Source organism: Sorex araneus, chromosome 1, assembly GCF_027595985.1.
Source record: "Sorex araneus isolate mSorAra2 chromosome 1, mSorAra2.pri, whole genome shotgun sequence".
Classification (NCBI taxonomy): domain Eukaryota; kingdom Metazoa; phylum Chordata; class Mammalia; order Eulipotyphla; family Soricidae; genus Sorex; species Sorex araneus.
This window is the reverse complement of record NC_073302.1, coordinates 67,606,822-67,627,646: the sequence shown is the minus strand read 5'-3', so window position 1 is coordinate 67,627,646 and position 20,825 is coordinate 67,606,822. Positions and strand designations below refer to the sequence as shown.

Sequence of the window (20,825 nt, the reverse complement as noted above, 5' to 3'; positions counted from 1 at the left end):
TCATGAAATTTGCTTATAAATGGATAAACATGGAGAGTATCATGCTAAGTGAAAAGAGTCAGAAAGAGAGGGACAGACATAGAGGGACTGCAGTCATTTGTGGAGTATAAAATGTCACATGAGGCTGACACCCAAGGACAGTAGATACAAGGGCCAGGGGGATTGCCCCATAGCTGGAAGCCTGCTTCAGAAGCAGAGGGGAGAAGGCAGATGGAATAGAGAAGGGATCACTAAGAAAATGATGGCTGGAGGAACCAATTGGGATGGGAGATGCATGCTGAAAGTAGATAATGGACCAAACATGATGACCTCTCAGTGTCTGTGTTGCAAGCTATAATGCCCCAAAGTAGAGAGTATGGGGAATATTGTCGCCATAGAGGTAGGGGGAGGGTGGGAAAGAGGGAGTATAGTGGGGATATTGGTGGTGGGGAATGTGCACTGGTGGAGGGATGGGTGTTTGATCTTTGTGAGATTGTAACCCAAACATGAAAGCTTGTAACTATCTCACGGTGATTCAATAAAATTTTTTTTTAAAAAAGAACTGATGGCCCCAAGCACCACTGGGGAGGCTTCTGGATTTTAAAAATGTGATTGCTTCCAAAAAGAAATATGTGCAAAACTTTGGTTTAAATGTTTTAGTTGTAGAGCTGGAGTCACATTTATGAGAAAGAAAGTCATAATTTTCATAGCCGAGTACTACATTTTGCTTTTCAAATCCCCAAGTGCCAAGATGACCAGTATTGGTATAATTCTATAGCATGAGATAATAAAGTACAGTATGAAATGTATCCAAACTTTGTACTGTTTTTAATACAATGATTAGAAAATATGCACTAATATAGAAGCTAGTGAGATTCAGAACTGCAGAGCAAAAGGGTGGAGTGAGCCCTGTGAAGTGCCAAAAGATAAAGTCAGATCCACAGTTGTGAAATTTAATTTTATTTAATACATTAATAAAATAATAACCTAGTGATAATTCATACTGTTAGTTTTGAGGAACATTTGAAGGAAGCACACTATTAACATTCAAATAAGGCATTATAGAAAGTTTATAAAGAAAATATTTATTGTATTTGAAAGCCTTGGTCCATTTGGAAAGAACACTGAAGTTTTAAAAATCAGAAGATATGTAAGAAACACTTGCTGGCATTTATATTTTAAGTATCTGTAATAAAATGGGCCAGAATCCCAAAGGCAGTTGATATAGCATGTCCAAGGACTCATTTTCTCTGACTTAGCACCAAGTAGGAGTGACTATTCCATTGAAGACAACCTGGGATTTCTCTGGGCAGCAGGAGCACCCATGGCTGTGCCTCGCTTGTCCTTGCTGCCCCATCTTAGAAATCATTGATTCTTAAATGGCTGTTCAGATGTCAGTCTGCAGCAGAATTCTTTCCCTTGAAGACAGGATGGCAGTGAACGCTAACAAGTGTCACGTGTGATTAGGAACAAAAACTCCTTCAGCAAGTTCAGTTACTTTCCTAGTCCTATCTGTCTGTTATGAGGCCACACTGGCGATGCTCTGGGGTTACTCTTGACTCTGCACTCAGGAACCACTCCTGATAGTGCTCAGGGGACCATATTGGATGCCAAGGATCGAACCCGGGTATGTCACATGCAGGGCCAGCACCTCACCCGCTATACTATAGCTCCCAGCCCTTCCTGGTCCTTTTTGGACTGTCAAGTAATTCCTTTTCATCGATATACCTGTTAACTAAAATTGCTATTTCTGTGTCAGTGAACTTAAACTCAAGCATAGCTGATCTATTTCTAATGACAAAACATGCTTACTTTACGTAGTGCCATGGATTTCCTCTTAGTTTTTTTTTCTTCTTGTACTCTGTCACTCATCAAGGCAGATCACACATCTTAGGCAAAAAGAAAAACTGACAAGCAGAACCCAATGCACACATTTCTTAACATAAGTAACATAAGCTTATGAAACTTATGATTTCAAGTACATTTTCCAATGAAAATTCGTATTTGGTGTTCACACATGAAGTTATATTACCAATTTCTTATAAGTCATATGTACACATTAAATATAATACATCAGTACACAGGTATTTCCAAAAGTCGTGTGAAAGTAATGATTCCTATTATAACATATTTTATAGCAAACTGAAAATTCTAAGCTGAAGGTATGCATCATAACAAAACAGATAGAGCATATACTGTACGTTTCTTAGTGTAAAGGCAGCAGTGAGTTTGCATCCTGGAACTGATCTGGAAATACAGTTGCTTTTTCCTGGAATTTTATAGATATAAATCTCAAAAAAAATTGTACCACAGTGATAGAAATACCATTTTTGGCATACAACTACACAAGTCTTTAATGAGATACTTTCCCCAAATGACATAGAATTTTTTACCTTCCAAGAAAAACAATACTTGTCAATCACTTGCTAAGCAATAGTTGGAAAATCATCTGTTGGTCTTTTAATTATGCTCCACAAGACTTTTCAAAAGTTTAAACATCATTGATGTTCCTGAATTATACATCAACAGATGATAATTGTATAAAATACAGTTGTTGAGTAAAAAAGATTGCTCTGAGTATCTTGACTCATTTGGCACATCTTTTATTTCCAGAATAAATCATCAGAAATTAATTTAATTTTCTAAGAATTCATACTTGCCAGAATCTGAGGGCAAGAAATTTTTAAATAGAGAAGGAAAAGAAGCTTCTCATCTTACTAATTATCTGTGTATTTCCTCATGGATTAACTGACTCTTTGTGGTTTATTTGTGGAACTTTTGTTTGTAGGAAAGCATATACATAGGGCCAGATCTTGTTGGTTTCTGTTCCGGTGAATATTTCCAACACTCCTTTTTTCCTAAAGAGGACAAAACAAAACAAAACAAAATAATATATGCCTGGTTTCTAAGTTTATTCAAAGTGGTTCTTAGAGGATGGGAAGTATGAGGGCAGGGGATGTGATTCAAGGGGAGAGTGCATGCTCTGCATGATTGAGGCCCTGGGTTGGCTCCCGGCATAGCTGACACACATGGAAATAATTACCAAGGTCCACTGAGCACCACCAGGGGCAGCCCATGAGTGCTGCAATGTGGAACTCAAAAGCAAACACACACACACACACACACACACACACACACACACACACACACACACACACACACACACACACACACACACACACACACACACACACACACACACCTAGGACTGGAGGACAGAGCAGGAGTTAGAGTACAGGCCTTGCATGCATGGGGCCCTGGTTAGGTCACCAGCATTAGCCCCTTGCATCACTGACTATGTCTCTGGAGGCTCTCTCAGCCCCCAGCACAGATGGCCCTGGTGGTCCTCAAACTCTGCTGGGTGGTACTGGACATCTCCAGCACCACAGCTCCCAAGCAGCATCACATCCTCAGTCCCAGCATTGAACCTTTTAGCCCAGTGTTAGCCGCGTTCCCTACGCACTACTTGGGACAAAATACCTTCAGGCTTCCAGACACCCAAATACCCACTTGGTTTTCTCAGACTTCTCGACACTTTCTATATCTTTATTAGATATTATCTAATATCCTTATCCTTCCTTCTGTACTGTTAGATTTATTTTTTCCCCCTTTCTTCTATCCCTCTGAAAGTTAGGAGTAAAGAATGTTTTTATGGTGGTTCCTGTTGTTCCCAAGACAAAATCTGCCTGCACTTAATACCTCTACTGCAAACCATAACATCCAAAAGGAGAGAGAGAGAGCAAAAGGGAATGCCCTGCCACAGAGGCGGGGTGGGGTGGGGAGGAGGATGGAGTGGGGGTGGTGGGAGGGATTCTGGGACCACTGGTGGCAGAAAATGGGCACTGATGGGTACTCGATCTTTGTATGACTGAAACAAAAGCACAGAAGTTTGTAAGCCTGTAACGGTACCCCATGGTGATTCACTAATAAAAAAAGGACTTGAAAAACTTACTTTGATTAATAAAAATATTAATCAAATATGATTAATATTTGATTAATAAAAATATTTTATCATCTTAAAAAAAAAGACAATCTGCCTGACTTGTCAGTAAATCAATAGCCAAAGTATATTTGCTCCAATTTCTTGTAATATGGAAATTAAATATTAAATTTCTTTAAATAAGGAAAATTTAAAACAAACAAAAAAACCCGGGCTTGGATTTTCAAAACAAATTACCTCAAGACTCTGGCATTCCCCTTGCAGACCCTCCTTCTCCAACCCACTCACATACTCAAGCTGGCTTAAAGGCTGCACCTGAAGAACTCTATAATTTATTACCTTCTGAAAACAGGCCTAGTCTGTAACCCTCTTTACTTTTTCAGAGATTTCACTGAGAACAAAATTACTGCTTTCTTCATATCTCATAACATTTGCTACAGTTAAGACGAAAATAATTCCCAGTATTTTAAGAAACATCTGCTAAGCAGAGAGATTAAGTAAATACTGTATTCTTTGCATACAAAAAAGTCCTTCTGGATTCCCAAAGCTTTCATAAGAAGAAGCATTTTGGGCTACAAAGCATTTTGGGCTACTGCAGGTAGGGTGCTTGTTTTATGTGTGGTGGACTAGGGTTCTAACCTTGGCACCACAAGGGGTCCCTGAGCACCAGAGGGTGTGGCCCCATACCCCAAACAAAGCAAAAAGCAGCATCTGTACTACTATAAGCATGTTGAAGAGCCCTTTTAAAATGAAAATAAGGTCATAAGTAGATTAAGATCAAAGGCACAACTTTCAGGACCTGCAGTTTTAAAACTACCTTGGGTGAATATTTTGATCTTGATGTAATAAAACAGAACTAGCTTTGACTACCTGTCCTCTACACTTCTAAAACCTATCTTTTTATTTTTATTTATTTATTTATTCATTTGCATTTTGGGTCACATCCAGAGATGCTTAGGGGTTACTCCTGGCTTTGCACTCAGGAATTAGTCCTGGCAGTGCTTGGGGGACCACAGGGGATGCTGGGAATCGAACCCGGGTTGTCCGTGTGCAAGGCAAATGCCCTACCTGCTGTGCTATCGCTCCAGCCCCAAACTTATCTTTTTAATTTATGTGTCACAACCCCATGTGAGGTAGCTTAAGTTTTTTTAAATTTGTTTTAAGAGACTGGAAGGATAGTACAGTGAATAGAGCATGTGTACGTGACTGATCCATCAAATATGGTCCTGAAGAGAGCCCTGCATGTGACCAACCCATCATATATGGTCCTTGTGCATCACCAGACATGATCCCTGAGCACTGCTGGGTGTGGCCCCCCACCACAAATAAATGTGTTAAAATCAATCTCGTTATGATTTATTATCTAGTAAGCATTTTGTGTTCCTACTCAGTAGGCCTGTATGCTAGGTCATGTAAAAGTTTCTTTGGTGAAAAGAGGTCTCGGTGGAAAATATTTAAGAAACCCTGCTCTAAAGAGTGAGAACATAGTGTTTATAAATACCCCTAATCATTCTATCAATATCACTCGGCTGAAAGGAATTAATGGCCAATAATTTTAAATAATAATACTCTCACTAAGGTTGCTGCAAATATCACTTTTAATCTCTGGGGAAGTTCAGCCTTGTACTGTGTGCAGGAGCTTAGAAAAGGACAAATTGCAATTAATGGCAGAAAGATTAGGAAAAAGCCCATTAAGAAAGAACAGGGCTCCTCCTCAAAACGGGACCAGGCTGCACACTCTCTTTGCAGCCTTCCTGAACTTTTTACAGACCGAATCCCCAAATCTCTCTGGGAAAATAGTAGCTTCACAATCTCATTCTAAGACTCAGGAAGGACAGTCTCTTTCCCCATTTCACTGAGGGGCCTGGTGAAAGCTAACCAGTGCCAACTGTAGGACTCTAGGTTAACTCCAGTATTGCTGGCAGAACCCCCTCTTTCTACTAGGCTGACTGAACTTGAATGTTGACAAGACCGCACCAGGACAACTCACCTGAAGATTAGCCAACAGAGAAGAATGAAGCTGAGCAAGAACTGAGATCAGATGACACCATCTGAAAACCTGGACCCAACCTTTGGACTTTTTCATTACCTGACAAACTAATTTCCTTTTGTTTAAGCTAGGGTGGATTAGATTCCTGACTGCTATAAGCACACATCACATTGAAGAACAAATATTCCATACCCAGCTCTCTGCTTCACTCACATATAAACTGAGTTTTCTGGCGGCCTGGCAGGGTCTCATTATAATGATCTGTGAGGGTCTGGCACAGTGTCACCAACAGTAATAGCTAACACTGAGTGACTGAATGGCACCAGGGTTGTTTTAAGTCTTCACATGAATTCTCTCCTTTAACTCCCACAGCACTGCCTGGAAAGTAGGTATTATTTAATAATGCTCTGATTTGATAAATGGAGAATTTGTGGCACACGGTTAAATGCTTTTCCCAGGGCTACTCATCTGGTTCTCTGCAAAGTTGGGCTTATAAACAAATCAAAATTATAATAATAGCTACTACAGAAAGTGAGTTTCCTACTCCTTATATTCTGCCCCCCCAGAAATAATTATTAAAATAATTTGTAGATTGCTCATTCAGATTTCACTGCAAATTAACCCTATTATAGCAACAATAATAGTAAGAACTAATAATTATATTGTGCTTAATATGTGTCAGATGAGGGGGCTGGAGTGATAGCACAGCGGTAGGGCGTTTGCCTTGCACGAGACCGACCCGGGTTCAAATCGCAGCATCCCATATGGTCCCCTGAGCACCACCAGGGGTTATTCCTGAGTGCATGAGCCAGGAGTGACCCCTGTGCATTACTGGGTGTGACCCCAAAAAAGAAAAAAAAAATATGTGTCAGATGATATTATGCAGAATTACACATTCTATCTCATCTTTCAACCCTCTAGTCTCACTCCCATTTTACAAAGGAGGAAACAGATTAAGCAAGAACTTTAATGCCATGTAAACAAATGCTGAGCTGGGATTAGAAATTAGCCTCCCCAGTCTCTCCAATGTAGACAGTCAAGCTCCTGAGTCTATTTCTAAGCAAAGTACTGGACTGTCTTGACATTGCCTCCTTACTCAGTAAGCGAATGCATGAAAGGAAAGGGCATGAAAAGTAAACCTCTGCAGGAGAGGGAAATGGATTAAGGAAACTGGATTGTTTCTTTGTGGGGTGGTGCAGAGGATGCCATGGTGGTCCCTGGCAACTAGCTGCAACCATGCCCGAGGACAGACCCAACACACAGGGCTGGAGAGACAGCAATGGGCCCGAGCACACACTTTGCATTCTGGAGGCCCATGTTTAATCCCCAGCACTACATGGTCCCACCAAACATCACTGGGAGTGACCCAAAACAAAACAAAACAAAACAAGACAACAGACAGAGGAAATTATGCCTGAGAGAATGGCAAACAGCCATTTTTGAGCTCACTGTGGGCTGGCTGGGAAGCCCAAACTACCTTTTGAACTTCTCTGTCACAAAAATTGGTGTCTCACTGTTTAAATCAATTTCAACTGAATCTTCTCGTCTTTTAGCATCTTAACTGTAAAGCATAGATACACACAAAAATGGACCCAGCACTACCTCGTGTAAGAAAAGTTCTGAAAAATAATAAACTCACTGGTAGTATTGCAGGACTGGCTGTGTTTCAGCTTCATAGGTCTTCAGTCTCTTAATCACTGTTTCTGGCCGATCATCCTCCCGCTGGATGAGAGGTTCTCCAGTCACATCATCAATGCCCTAAAGAGAAGTTCAGGAGGCCAATATCAAATATATATAATTTCTGCGAGATATTTTCAGAAGCAGCTATGTATTATTTCATTTTGTTTTATTTTGGTTCTTGGGCCACACTCAGCAATGCTAGTGGCTTACTCTTGGCTCTGCATTCAGCAATCACTCCTGGTGGTGACCAGGGGACCGTATGGGATGCAGGAGGCCAAACCCTGGTTAACTAAGTGCAAGACAAACACCCTACCCACTGTACTATCTCTCCCACCCCAGTTATATATCTCTTAAATAGACTCCTCTATGCAAGAAGACACACCAATGTTTTGAAATAAACAGACTCAAATCCAGACCCATACTAGGAGACCCCAGGATCATTTCCAGAGTAAATCTCCGGTAAGTAGAAAGCTTTCAAAGCTGCTGCCAGGTAACTTTACACATTTTATAATACAATGGGAAAGGCAATTTGCACACAGCTTGCACAGCCAACCCGGGTTCAATCCCCAGCATCCCATATGGTCTTCTGAGCACCGTTAGGAGTGATTCCTGAGTGAAGAGCCAGGAGTAACCCCTGAACATTGCCAGGTGTGACCCAAAAAGCCAAGAAAGGAAAAAGAAAAAAAAAGAGAAGGGTTTCAGCTGTGGACGAGGAATCTCAGCAGCAAGCCCTGTATAGGCCCAAGTGCCAAGTGTCACCAATCTTGACTGCCCTAATTCCTAACACAATCTCTGGCACAATAAATGTTTTTGAAGAAATAAGAAACCCCTGAGCTCGCTCCTTCCTTTACCACCAAGCTGAGTGCACCAGAGACTCCGCCCTCAGGAGTTTAGATCAGGGTAGGCTTTCCAAGGTCAAAAATTAAAACCCTGCTGGTGGGTCACGAGGGGTCAGCTCTGCGGAGGGTCCTGTCAGCTCTTCTGCCACTACTCACCACAGTCTTGGGAGGGTTGAAATCCATGTTGTAGACTCTGCCACTCTTCGGATGAATCCAGCGAGCAGTGAGGCGCTGCTTAATTACTTCAAAGGGCACGTTCAGATTAATCACTGTGTCTATCTGGTAGGCTTTGTCCAGTGCTTCTGCCTGTGGAAGTGTCCTTGGAAAACCTGTACAGAAAGAAAGTGATTTAAAAAATAAATGAAGGAAAGGAGGAATGAAAGAAAGTAGAAGAAAGATAATGTAAAGCAATTTGAACAAAACTGGTGAACAGCAGGCTGGCAGGTCTCAGCCACAGTAACTGTGATAGTTGTACGTGTCCACCTGACTGGGCCATGTGGTGTCCAGAACTCTGGCCAATTATTACTTTGGGCGTGCCTGTGTGGTTTCAGATGAGATTAACATAAATCAGTAGATTGAATCAAACAGATTGTTCTCCCTGAAGTAGGAAAACAGGCTTGATCCAATCCACTGAAGGTCTGCACAGAATAAATGAGCCAACCCTCCCCGGATTAAGGTGACCTGGTGGCCCTAGAACTAGGACACTAACCCTTTCCAGCTTTCAAACTCAAACTCCAACACCAGCTCTTCCTAGTCAGGAGCCTACTGGCCTATAGACTTCATCTTGCTGAGTCCACACATCTTGGAATGTGTCAGTTTCCATAATCGCATAAAAACAAACAAACAAAAATCCAGAAAAATTCCTCACAATAAATACATATCCAGGGGCCAGAGACATAGCTCAATGGGTTGAGCATATGTTTTACATTTAGAAGGCCTGGATTCAACTCCTAATACCACATGGTCCCCTGAGGATGGCTGGGAGTGACTCCTGAGCACAGAGCCAGGAATAGCCCCTGAGAACTGCCAGCTGCAGCCCTCAAAACAAAACAAAAAGCAAATAAAGATATAATCTTCCAGCAACTCCCTCCCCACTTTATAAACGAAAAGTCACCTGTTGGTGCCCAACCAAATCATGATGATGAGTCCATAGATGCTGCCCTGCAAGCTGGAAGCAGAACCAGGACCCCACATTGCACTAAGTGGGCGAGCCTAAGCTCAAGAGTCTGATTGATATGGAAAAGGCAAAATTGACCCTCTGTGGCCAGCAAATTCCTAGAGCACAAAGCAGCAACTTCCCCTTCTCACATATCTCAGAGCTAGCTAAACTTCAGATGTAAACATTCTCTCCTATTTATCACAGACCCCAGGTGTGAGGAGGTCATGACCCATGTTTTGGTTTCTGTAACTATGTTTTCTAACTGACTATGTTAATTTACATATTCTTCCTACGCTGTTGAATTTCATTGGTGATTCTTCCTATGCTGTTGAATTTCACTGGACATGATTATAAGCCAGCAAATAAAAGGAGGCTGAACCGGTTTCTCTTCGTCACAAAGATCTGAGCAAGTCTTGTGATCCTCTGTGAACATTAATTTCTCTCACGTTCCTTGTCTCAGCGCCTCATACCGCCTAACCAAATGTTCGTGCAACAATCACCTTAACCTAAAGGATTCCACTATCCTTCTGGAGGCGAAAAGTAACTGCTGATGTAACTTAATCTCCTTTGGTGGAAACCTGCCATATCAAAGGAAGGGGAAAGTCTTTTGGGGGCTAAAGAGACAGTACAGCGGTGAGGTTGCTTGCCTTGCACATGGCCAACTTAGCTTTGATCTCCAGCAGCCAATACAGTTCCCCAAGACAAATGGGGGAGGGGCTGGGGAGATAGCACAGTGGGTAGGGTGTTTGCCTTGCACATGGCTGACCTGGGCTCTATTCCCAGCATCCCATAAGGTCCCCCGAGCACCATCAGGAGTAATTCCTGAGTGCATGAACCAGGAGTAACCCCTGTGCATTGCCAGGTGAGACCCAAAAAGAAATAATTAAAAAAAAAAGACAAATGGGGGGCTGGAGAGATAGCATAGTGGGTAGGGCATTTGCCTTGCATGTGGCCGACCCGGGTTCAATTCCCAGCATCCCATATGGTCCCGAGCACCACCAGGGGTAATTCCTGTGTGCAGGTCCAGGAGTGACCCCTGTGCATCACCAGGTGTGACCCAAAAAGCAAAAAAAAAGAAAAAAGACAAATGGGGGAGTAATTCCTGACTGCAAGTGAATGGGGTGTACAAATTACGAGACCAATTTCTCACCTTCCAATTCAATAAAGAAACTAGTCCAGAAAAGAAAACTGGCCTGAGCTTCAGGCTGATTGTCAGCAGAACTCAGGCTCCCTTTCCACCATTCTTCTGCCTGTCTGTGGCCCGTGAAATGCTCCTGCTCCCATTCTGTCATTTAGGGGAGCCGAGATACCTGAGACACCCACGTACCATCCAACAGCCAGTTACACTGGGTGAGATTTTTCAGCTCATGAAGTACCAGCCGGGTCATGACATCATCAGGGATGAGCTTGCCTTGATCAATGAAGGTATTGGCCAGCACGCCGATTTCTGCAACAGAGGGGCACGACACACCAGTCAGCAAGGGCACTGTTGTATCTCACTGCAGATACAACAGAATTGGCTGTCTGAAGAGACCCTCTGGGTAACACATTGTATCATCAACTTCTATGATAAAACAGATTTTAAAATAATCTATATCTCTTACAAACCCTCCACTGTGTGAAACACATATAAATGTACATGTATAGACAGCAAAAATGGTAAACTATAGACAAGCATATCAACAGCACTCATCTGTAGAATTATCATTTTTTAAACCAATATGCACATTTTTATCTAAATTTTCTCGGAGGAATTTTTCTACTAAAAAAAAAAAACTGGAGTTGGAGTTACAGTACAACAGGTAGGGCTCTTGCTTTGCCAACCCAGGTTCACTCTCCAGCATCCCATGAGTGATCCCTGAACACACGGCTAGGAGTAAGCCCTGAGTGCAGACCCAGGAGTAAACACTGAGCAGAGAGTCAAAAGTAAGTCCTGAGCACAGATGCATGTGGCTCCAAAATAAAATTCTTAATATGCATTCTTTTTATTTTTTCTGAATTATTTAGGGCTGAGTTCTGAGAGGGATAACTAAGATAACCTGTACACATACTATTAATGTATGGAACTCTGTTCTCCAACCTTGTGGCCTTTGCTTTGGAGAAATAGAAGCTCAACCTCATCAACAGTATATGGGGAAATAAATGAAAAAAATAATAATTCTCCAAAGCCAAGTCCCAAGACTGGTCCTGGTTTCTCCTCTCCCCTCTCTCTTTGGGTCACTAAGCCTCCCACTAAAACCAGAGAGAACAGAGAGTAATTTAAAGCATTTGCCTTGCATCCAGCTGATCCCAGTTTGATCTATGCATTGCATCATCCCCCGAACACCTCCAGGAGTAAGCACAGACCTGAGAGTAGCCCCTGAGTACCAACATTATGGTCCAAAGCATCTCCCCCCCCGCAGTTATATCAAATAAACCCTCAACTAATGGCAACAGGTGGACTGAGGTGTAGAATTAACAATCTGCTTGATTTCTTCTGTATCACAGCAGCCTTAAGAAATATCTGGCCCTCGGGGCTGGAGGGATAGCACAACGAGTAGGGTGTTTGCCTTGCACGTGGCCAACCCAGCGTCCTATAATTACCCCAGCACCACCAGAAGTAATTCCTGAGTGCATGAGCCAGGAGTAACCCCTGTGCATTGCTGGGTATGACCCCAATATATATATATATATATATATATATATATATATATATATATATATATATATATATATATATATATATATATATATATATATCCGATCCTGCCTTTCACACCAGGCGATTAATTCAGAATAAGAAAGAAAAGGCATTTGAGGGAATCCATTAATAAGAATTAATAAACGAATACAGCAAATTTTCAAGGTACAAGCTGAATATATGAGATGAGAGAGCTAATATGCAGGAGGCTAGGTCTGATTCCCGGGACTACGTGGTTCCCTTCAGCACTGAGGGGGCAAAGCTCGGACACCAAACCCAGAGAAGCCAGTGGCCTCCACTGAGTGTAGCCCTGCCAAGAGATGAGAATCTGAAAACTTAGCAATGAACATTCTGAAAACGAAATTAAGAAAATAATGTTATTCACATCTAAGACAGTAAGAAAAACATAGCAGTACTTTTTGTTTTGTTTTGGGGCCACACCCAGCTGTGCTTAGGGCCCACTTTTTGCTCTGCACTCAGGGATCACTCAGGGAACCAAACAGGGTGCAGAAGGATTGAACCCAGGTTGGCCAAGTGCAAAGCAAGAACGTACCTGCAATATTATCGTGTTGCACTCCAGCCCAGCAATATATTTATTTTGATTTTTAAAATTTTAACTTTTTTAATTAAAAATTTTAATTTAGTAGACGTGAAATTACAAAGTTATTCACAGTTGGATTTCAGGCATACAATGTTTGCCTACCAAACACCTACCAACACCTACCAATCTGTTTCTATAAGAGGTGCTTACTTTTGGCTGGTTTGTTTGGTTTTGGACCATACCCAGTGGTACTCAGAGGTAACTGCTGGCTCTGCACCCAGGAATTACTCCTGGAATTACTCAGGAGACCATATGGAATATTAAGGATTGAACCTGGGTTGTTGGCCTTGTGCTGGAGGCACTCACCTGCAGCCACAGAGTGGCTCTTCCCTGCACCTTGCCTTGGGATATACAAGCACCAGTCCTCGCCACGCCCGTCATATCCCTCACTTCCAAGTTGGTTCCACGACCTAAATTGACACCTGCAGACAGAATCACCAGTACGAGGGCCACCTGTCACCACCATTCGGGGGACAGAAAGCCATACCTCCTGCTCCTAGACTGCACCTCCTGCCCGCACCCTCTGAGAGACTGGGGCAGCGGAACCTACAGAGCTGGGCTGATCCCCAGTTGAGGGATAACTAATAGCCTAACGTGGTGGGAAGGCTCAATGAGTAGAACCGTCCCTGGATAGGAGGAGGTTGCAAATCTCACCCCCACCAACTTGGCTATTTAGAAAGCCCTTGGGAGACATGAAGCCTTGGTACCACCACCAGTAACCTCAGCTCTCAGCTGAGTGAGCACCCTCACCTGCGTGAGCACCTGCAGTCATGGATACAGCTGCCTGAGTGTCCTTGTGTAAAGCCAAGAAAGCACAGGATCTTCGGGAAATAGCCCCAGATTCTACTCTGCAGCCTCCAAGTCTGATAGACAGCCTACACAGCAGCCCAGGAGAAGCGAGCTGCTCCGCTCAGCACATGAGCTCACACATGACACTGACCAAACAGGAGCAAGCCGGGACTTTCTGCAGACAATGGAGCAAAGTGAAAACATGCAGGTAATTTCAGACTTAGCGGAACTCGGCAGGCTGCCTGAAGAGTTAGAAAACAAGAGTCGGGGCCAGAGCAATAGTATTGCGGGTAGGGTGTTTGCTTTGCACATAGCAGACCCGGGTTCAATCCCCAGCATCCCATATGGTCCTGGAGCACTGCCAGTAGTGATTCTTGAGTCAGAACCAGGAGTAACCCCTGAGCATTCCTGGCTATGCTCCAAAAAGCCAAAAACAACAACAACATGAGTTATAACAATGGTGAATGAAATCAAGAGGGGAAAGAATGGAAAAACAAGATGAGACTGATGACAAGGACAGAGACAGGACAGAGAAATGATGGTGCATGAGCAGCGCAGGATCCTCCAGCCCAGCCTGCTGGCAGTGGCTCCAGAACCACTGGGCATCACCGGGAGGACCAAGCCCTCCCTCTCCCCAAAGTCAGGCATAGAGCATAAGTCTATGTAGAGCATGTGCTAGAGGCTCTGGCTCTGCAAAAACAAATGAAACAGTAGCCAGGCTGCCACCCAGGGGTTTAACAGTAAACAATGAAAGAGTAAGCAAAAAGAGACATCTGAGATGAGAAGTCTGGCAGTGGAATACACATAAACAGACCTGCTAACAGAAAAAAAAGGAATTGTAAAATGTGAAAACCCGTACAGCCTTATGGAACTGTATCAAGAGGAACATTTTAGGGGTTCCCAGAAGGAAACAGAGAAAGGAGTGGAAATGTCATTTGAAGAAATAATAGCCAAAAAATGTTCCTAACTTCGGGAAAGAATAAACACCCAAATACAAGAGGGGCTGGAAGGATTGTATGGAGGTCAGGCACTTGCCTTGCACTCGGTGACCCAGGTTCAATCCCGGACATCCCACATGGTCTCCCAAGCACTTCCAGGAGTAATTTTTGGGTGCAGAGCCAGGAGTAACCCCTGAGGATCACAGGGTGTACCAAAAGCAAAATGAAACAAAACAAAAACAAAAGGGCTCAAAGAGTTCCAGACAAAATAAACCCAGGCACAACCCAAGACATATTAAAGTATTTAAAGCTAAAGCTAAGAACAGAATACTGGGCTGGAGTGATAGTACAGCAGGCAAGGTACTTGCCTTGCTTGCATTCAGCTGACCCAGGTTCAATCCAGCATCTCATATGGTCCCCTGAGAACTGCCAGGAGTGACTCCTGAATGTAGAGCCAGGAGGAACCCTCAATACATCAGGATCCTCCATTGTCAGGCATGGACCCAAAACCAAACAAAACCCAACCCCCCAAAAAAAATACTACAAGCATCAAGAGGAAAAACAAAGCCCATATATGGAAACTCCATAAAATTAACCATAGGCATTTCCACAGAAACCATCTAAGACACATTCATGAGATATTCGAAGTTGGGATAGAAAAATATTTTCAGCCAAGAATACTCTACCATGCCAGATTATAATTTAGGATAGAAGGACAATAAATAGTTTTTCCGACAAAAATCAAAGCAAAAAAAAAAAATAGAACAGGCAGAACACTAGACAAAGGACAACCATGCGAGCAAGCCGGGTTCTGAAAAGGATTCAGCAGGATCGACCATATCGACATGGTGACCAAGCTCATTGAAGTTTCGAGAGAGTTCAAGATGCACCTTTGTCTAACATTCATCGATTTAAAGAAGACTTTTGATTCTGTTGAGACTGAAGCAGTCATCGAAGCCCTAGCCAAACAGGGTATTCAAACTCAGTACATCAGGATCCTCCGTGAGCTGTATTACGGATTCACCACTAGGATCTCACCATTCTACAAGGAAATGATCATTGATGTAAAGAGAGGGGTTTGGCAGGGCAATACCATTTCACCAAAACTCTTCAGTGCCACCCTCGAGAACATCATGGGACAACTAGAATGGGAAGGAATGGGAGTGAAGACAGATGGTTGGCAACTAAACTACCTCCGCTTCGCTGATGACATTGTTCTCATAACACCAAACATTAGCCAAAGTGGCACAAATGCTAGCCAACTTTGACCACGAGTGTAGAAAGGTTGGACTACAGCTGAATCTCACCAAGACAGTGTTCATTAAAAATGAACTAGTCCCTGACATTCCATTTGCTCTCAAAGGAACGAACATCTCCGAATGCAGCAGCTATGTGTGCCTGGGTCGAGAACTCAACATGAGGAACGACTTGGCATCAGAACTGCGTAGGAGGAAGAGAGCAGTATGGAACGCCTTCAAGATCATCGAATAATCTGTTAAGAGGATGAAGAACCTCCAGCTCCGGACACATCTTTTCGACTCCACCATGCTTCCTACACTAACATATACCTCAGAGACCTGGGCCTTACGAAAACAGGACGAGAACGCTACTCGGGTCTCCCAAAGAAGAATCGAAAGAGCTATGCTTGGAATATCACATTTCACTCAAGTGACTTCTGACTTCTGTCAACGATCAAGAATCAGGGATACTGTCTTGTTTGCCAAGGTGTCAAAAATCAGATGGGGACCCTCTGCGCCTAAAGACTTTGATTCCAGAGATGTAACACATTCGGGCATCCAGCACAGCATCTAATAGCAATGCACAGGGACTGCGAACTGGGCTACAACTCTGTGCTGCCAGGGGGTGGATTTTTTCCTCCCCACCCTGTCTTCCTGCACGGAAAATGGCGGGTTGGCGGCACCCACGTGGCAGGCGCCATCTTCTAAGACTCCAAACCCAGAGGTATTCGGTTTTTACTCTTAGGGCTCCCAGGAACCCATGGGAAGGGGGCGTAACCGGCACGCCCTCGGCCCAGATAAATCCGGAGCCGCTGAGCGTGAAGCGGACCCTCTGCGCCTAAAGACTTTGATTCCAGAAACTTCTTACAGCAATGCACTGGGACTGTGAGCTGGGCTATGCAATTTCTGGCAGAATTTTCCCTGGACTTTATACAGAAATCCAAAACTGCACGGACGCTGCCGCGTCCACGTGACTTAACATTTATCATTGTCAACAATGTGAAACGGTTCCTTTTGAACAGGTCTGACTTGGGGGGGAAAACTCCAAATAATAACAGTAAGTTTTTGTTGAAATATTGAAGGTTATTAATGTAGCAGCCACCTCTCTGGACTGTGAACTAAGCAAAAGCCCCACGCTGGCCGACGTGGCGTGGCGTACACCATACTATGAGGCGCGAGAAGGGGGATGAGGGGGAAGAAAAAAAAAAAGGGAAAAGGAAAAAGGAAGAAAAAAAAAGAGAGTTATGTACTTGTAGCAGTGGGGCTACATATCTCTTCATTTCCAGCAATGGAAAACTAATTATCAAATGCTTCCTTGGTAGTAGGTCTGTCTCTCTTGGGTGGAAACTCCAACAACTATAGTGAGTTTTGTGTTGAATTATGGAATGTAATCAAGGTAAAGAGAAAATGAAGTGAAATTCATTAGTTATACAGTAGGGGTAGGGGTGGGGGCGGGGGTATACTGGGGTTTTTGGTGGTGGAATATGGACACTGGTGAAGGGATGGGTGTTTGAATATTGTATAACTGAGACATAAACTGAGAACTTTGTAACTTTCCACATGGTGATTTAATAAAAAGTTAAAAAAAAAAAAGAAAATCAGATGGGCTGGACATGTAATGCAATTTAGAGATAACCACTGGACTAGAGCTGTTACTGACTGCATTCCACGGGACGTCAAAAGACCACGTGGCCACCCACCAACAATATGGTCAGACTTCTTCGTCAAAACCCTGAATGAATGGTTTGAGGCTCTTCGTGTTCCTGGAGCAAGCAGATACCACTGGGCTACACTAGCATGCAACAGGGACGGATAGAGACGTTACTGGCGCCCGCTCGAGCAAATTGAAGATCAACCAGGATTACAAGTGATACAAGTGACACATATATGTATACATATGGGAGGGTCGGGGAGGAACACATCTATGGGAGGATCTGGGAGGAGAACATCTGGCACTGCTCAGGGGCTACTCCTGGCTCTGCTGGGGTAACAGGTAGCTTCTGTCAGTGCTTGAACTGTCAGGGATCAAACCTGGGCCTCCTGCAAACGAAATATGTGCTCTGCTCAGTTAGGCTCTCTCTCCAGCCCTACAACACAGGTTAAAGTGTCTCATATAAACGAAAATCAATCTTACCTAAAAACTACAATGCAGGAGTGAAACGAGATAAGTAAAATTGCTGTCCACTAAAATGAATGCAAGATCAACTTGCCTAGTAAGCCACACCTATAAATCTTTGCATAAAAATCTTGGGACTTGAGATAGAAAAAAAGAAATGTGTTGACCCAAGTTTGAGCCCCAACATTTTATACGGCCCTCCAGGAATACTTCCTGAGTGCAGAGCCTGGAATAACCCCTAAGCACCATTGGGGGTGGCCCTGAAACTAAAACAAATAAAGCAAACAATCCAAAAAACCATTAACTAATGTAAAATATATCTGCTATGTGGAAAAAAAGGAAAAATTGATTTTTAGAGCTTAAAGTTGGGGGCTGCATAAAGAAAGAAGCTGTGTTGCATTTGAATAGCTGCTTCCCCATTTCCCCAATTCAAACTTTGATGTATATACCACTATGATAGATTGTAGGATAACATTGGTTTGTCCTTTCCACCTTGCCACAGGGAGCTTAGGTTTATTGAGTTACTCCCATCACAATGCTCCCATTCCTCTGTTTATTTATAACCTCTTTCTTTGTGCTCTGTTAACTTGTAAATATTGCTTTTCTCCTCTCCTTAGTCCTTTGCATAGTTAATTCAGAGCAATGTCCTTTTTGTATGGACACAGGAAGACAGTAAATGCTATGCTTATGTAACTTGGGAGTTAACTGACTCTGAATGATATTCACCCTGGGGCATCTGTTCTCTAAATTTAAGCCTCAGTTGCCCTTACTTCCTAACACCCCAAAAGCAGGGTTCCGACAAGGTGCTGGAAGGACCCAAGGCAAGCTGTGAGCTACCCTGGCATCAAAATGGGCCTGGCCAAAGTGCCATAATGCTTAACTCTAAGTTAAGAGCATGGTCATGGACAAATTCTGTCATGATCCAAAAAGTAATAACTAGATTCAGACCCTGCTGGGGCTAGGAATGATTAATCCGGCCTGAGTACTGTAATCTGAGTCTGTAGCAAAATGTCTGCAGGAGAGCCACCCAACAAGCTCAATGTATTTCTTACTGTGTCCATACAAAAGAATTAATATTAAGAAGTAGAATTAAGATGTCAATTACGTTATTTGACTAACGAGAAGAGAAAAACAATATTTACAAGTTAACAGAGCACAAAGAAAGAGGTTACAAATAAACACAGAGGAATAGGAGCACTGTGATGGGAGTAACCCAATAAACCTAAGCTCCCTGTGGCAAGGCAGAAAGGACAAACCAATGTTATCCTACAACAGATAGCCTAATGTCAACAGAAGAAATTTTTATATTGAAGTAATGGTTAATAATAAAGCATTTGTCTTGAACAGGCATATAGCAATTCCTAACATCCTAGTTCATTAAAAACAGGTATTTGAGATCTTAAGTTGGAGGCAGGTAACTTGTAGGTGTTAGGAAATGCAAATTAAGGCATAGAAATCCATAATAAGGGGACCACAAGATATAGTTCAGTGGTAGAATACTCGCCAAGCATGTGCAAAGTCCTGAGTCAGATTCCTGGCACCACCAGGAATAGTCCGCAGGATCCCAAGCACCACTGGGTGTGGCCCCTATATTAAAAAGTTCTCTTGTCATAAGACAATTTCATTTAATGGACACTTGGTCTGTTTTATAGCTACTGCGGCCGGCCTGTCCCTACAAGTATGGAATGTACAGGGATGGGCCCTGAGCTTTCGCAGCCTGCAAGGGAAGGGCTCCAACAGCAGCATACAAGGAAGTTGATTCAAAATCCCTCTGCAAATTCAGCTTCCTGTACTCTCTTACTCCTGACAACCTTCAAACAAAATCTGTGGAAATCAAACACAGAAGAAACTCAAAGCAAACAAAAGGATGCATGTTAAAATGGAAGAGAAGAAAATAGACAACAACAAAGAATAACAAATCCAGAAAAAAAACCTAAGAATATGTTTTAGTAACTACCCTAAATGTTAACAGTATAAATCCATTAAAAGACACAAATTGACAGAATGGATCAAAAAGCAAACTCCCAGGGCCAAGAAGATAGCTCTTAAGTCAGGAGCGCATGCTTCCCCTTCAAGTGCAGGGGACAGTGTAGCACTGATGGGCCCCAAACTCCATCCAGTGAGGCTCTAATGTCCTAATGGCCCCAGAACCTCTGGACCTGAGTAACAATAATGTGGTAATATAGAAATAGTGAAAGATTTTAACTGCGTTTACAACTATGGATAGATCTACTAAATACAGAATAAAGAAATAACACTCTAAAATAATGAACAAGAATCAATGGGCTTAAAATAGATATGCAGAGAACACTTCACCTCCCCCCCAGAAAACCCGAATTTACTTTTTATTCTCAAGTGTATACAGAGTGGGTGACAATCCCCCCTAACAAAAACCCAACCCCAAGGTTGGGACAGTGTCCTGGGCAAAACAGTGTCAGTCTTAAAATTTAAATTGAGGGCAAAAAATGCATTCAGAATAGAATAGATTATGGGAGAAGCAAAAATGAGGACCGGAAAGAAAGGAATAAAAACAGTTTGGGGTCTTCTAAATGTAGAGAGAAACACTGGCAAAAATATAGAAAACTGTCATGATTTTATACTTTAAAGGTGCCTGTTGATAGGCTATGTGAAATATCCCAGTCTTTGCTCTTAATGTATCCATTGAATTTTGTTGTGCTTACTAACTGTTATCATGTCTGTTAACTTAAACAATAACACATGTAGGAAGCAGAATAGGGGGCTGATACTGTATTGAATAAACAGCCTATGCACCCACTGATGGCTACCCAGGCAACGCTAAAGCTCGGACAATTTGTGTGTGTTTGTCTGCTTATGTGTGTGTTGGTCTCATTCTCTTGCACCACCCCAGACTCCCT

At 42.8% G+C, this 20,825-nt stretch overlaps 1 protein-coding gene across 1 annotated transcript in view; it reads right to left on the bottom strand.

Annotated features, from left to right (window-relative positions):
• Positions 1 to 918: 918 nt before the first annotated feature.
• The window catches only part of AK3 (adenylate kinase 3), a 31,227-nt gene continuing 11,320 nt past the window's right edge, over positions 919 to 20,825 (bottom strand). Inside the window, exons 2-5 of the mRNA XM_004600136.2 lie at positions 10,915 to 11,034; positions 8,585 to 8,757; positions 7,549 to 7,667; positions 919 to 2,837 (exon numbers count right to left, since the gene is read on the bottom strand). Coding sequence (XP_004600193.1) covers positions 2,717 to 2,837; positions 7,549 to 7,667; positions 8,585 to 8,757; positions 10,915 to 11,034 — 533 coding nt within the window. The 3' untranslated portion in view covers positions 919 to 2,716. The remainder of the gene's footprint in view (positions 2,838 to 7,548; positions 7,668 to 8,584; positions 8,758 to 10,914; positions 11,035 to 20,825) is intronic.